The sequence below is a fragment of the Propithecus coquereli genome, unplaced genomic scaffold, assembly GCF_000956105.1.
Source record: "Propithecus coquereli isolate 6110/MARCELLA unplaced genomic scaffold, Pcoq_1.0 Scaffold155, whole genome shotgun sequence".
Taxonomy (NCBI): domain Eukaryota; kingdom Metazoa; phylum Chordata; class Mammalia; order Primates; family Indriidae; genus Propithecus; species Propithecus coquereli.
The window spans coordinates 4523644-4524925 of NW_012139969.1; the positions used below are offsets into that span (position 1 = coordinate 4523644).

Below are 1282 nucleotides of genomic sequence, written 5' to 3' on the forward strand. Positions count from 1 at the left end.
CTGACATTTAATTTATTTAAAAAAAACACTGGAAATGAAAATTTCAGAACTTTATAAATACAGGACTCACAATGCTGCTGAGAAGAACTAGTTAGTCACTATTACTTGTAGCTTGCCAAATACTAAGTAGGCTTGTTAAACTGGCTACTGAGAAATCAAATCACTAAAACTGAAATGTTAATGCAAATGTTGTTTCTGTGAATTTGTATGCTCTTTTCCAAACACACTGTCTCCACTGCTACCTGTCTTCTTTAAGGAGGATGAAATGGGGAAAAAAAAAACACCCCACCGTGAAAGGGTAGGTAAGAGAAATCACTTGTCTAACAGAGAAAAACACAACCATAATAAAAACTCAAGAGAGAACCCGTTGTAGAAGTCAGTTTCTACAAATGCATACTAATTAATTAATATAATGCTACCATAATTGGGGAAGGCTAATTTCTCAACATACTTTTAATGAGCTACTAAAATTATTTTTAGTGCCATTGGAGGACTACTATAAAAATCATATAATAAATATACATGTCCATCAATACCAGGTACAATAACTAAATACATAGGGCTATGTGCTGCATAGAGTTGAATGCTTTATAAAGTAGAAATATGAAATTTGAATAAATTTATATTAGTCTATTTTACTCCAAAGAGGATCATTTTTTAGAGATATCATTTCCAACATTAACACAAAATACAAGGCCATTTATCAACACTAATTTAAATGCCAGTCCAGAAAATCAACACAAAAACTCAGTTTCCCTGCCAGACAGAAACTGTATAAATAAAAGTTAAAATAGGTCTTTGGCCTGAGCACACAAGTCATGACTAAGAATAACTCAAATATACTACTGAAAGGAAACGTTTACCAGAGAATTAGGAAACTTAATCTTCAATTTGGGAAGCACTTGGACGATTTCATCAAATTCTATGAAAGTGAAGGAGACTGTGGTGACCATTCCTGCTGTTTGAGCGCTCCAGTTCCGATCCAGAGATTCCAGTGCTCCTGAGCCATACAGGGCGAGTGTATCCCCATCCACTTCAACAAGGTGTGAGTCTATAACAGATAAACCTTGTAAAGCACTGGTGAGTCCTGAGTCTAGAGACCTGGAAAACCCAAAGTATAATTTTAGATGAAAGTTTTATCATGCAAAGTAAATAACAGGTTATCATGGCCTATTGGAAAAGCTCTTTACAATTTTATACTCATCATTTTCATTTCATTTTTCATAATTAAATCTAGGGCACCAAAGACTAATTTTCAATAGACTATCTGGAAATATTGTAT

At 33.8% G+C, this 1282-nt stretch overlaps 1 protein-coding gene across 1 annotated transcript in view; it reads right to left on the bottom strand.

Annotated features, from left to right (window-relative positions):
* The window catches only part of LRRC49 (leucine rich repeat containing 49), a 178135-nt gene that overhangs the window by 25485 nt on the left and 151368 nt on the right, over positions 1 to 1282 (bottom strand). Inside the window, exon 11 of the mRNA XM_012640557.1 lies at positions 864 to 1101. Coding sequence (XP_012496011.1) covers positions 864 to 1101 — 238 coding nt within the window. The remainder of the gene's footprint in view (positions 1 to 863; positions 1102 to 1282) is intronic.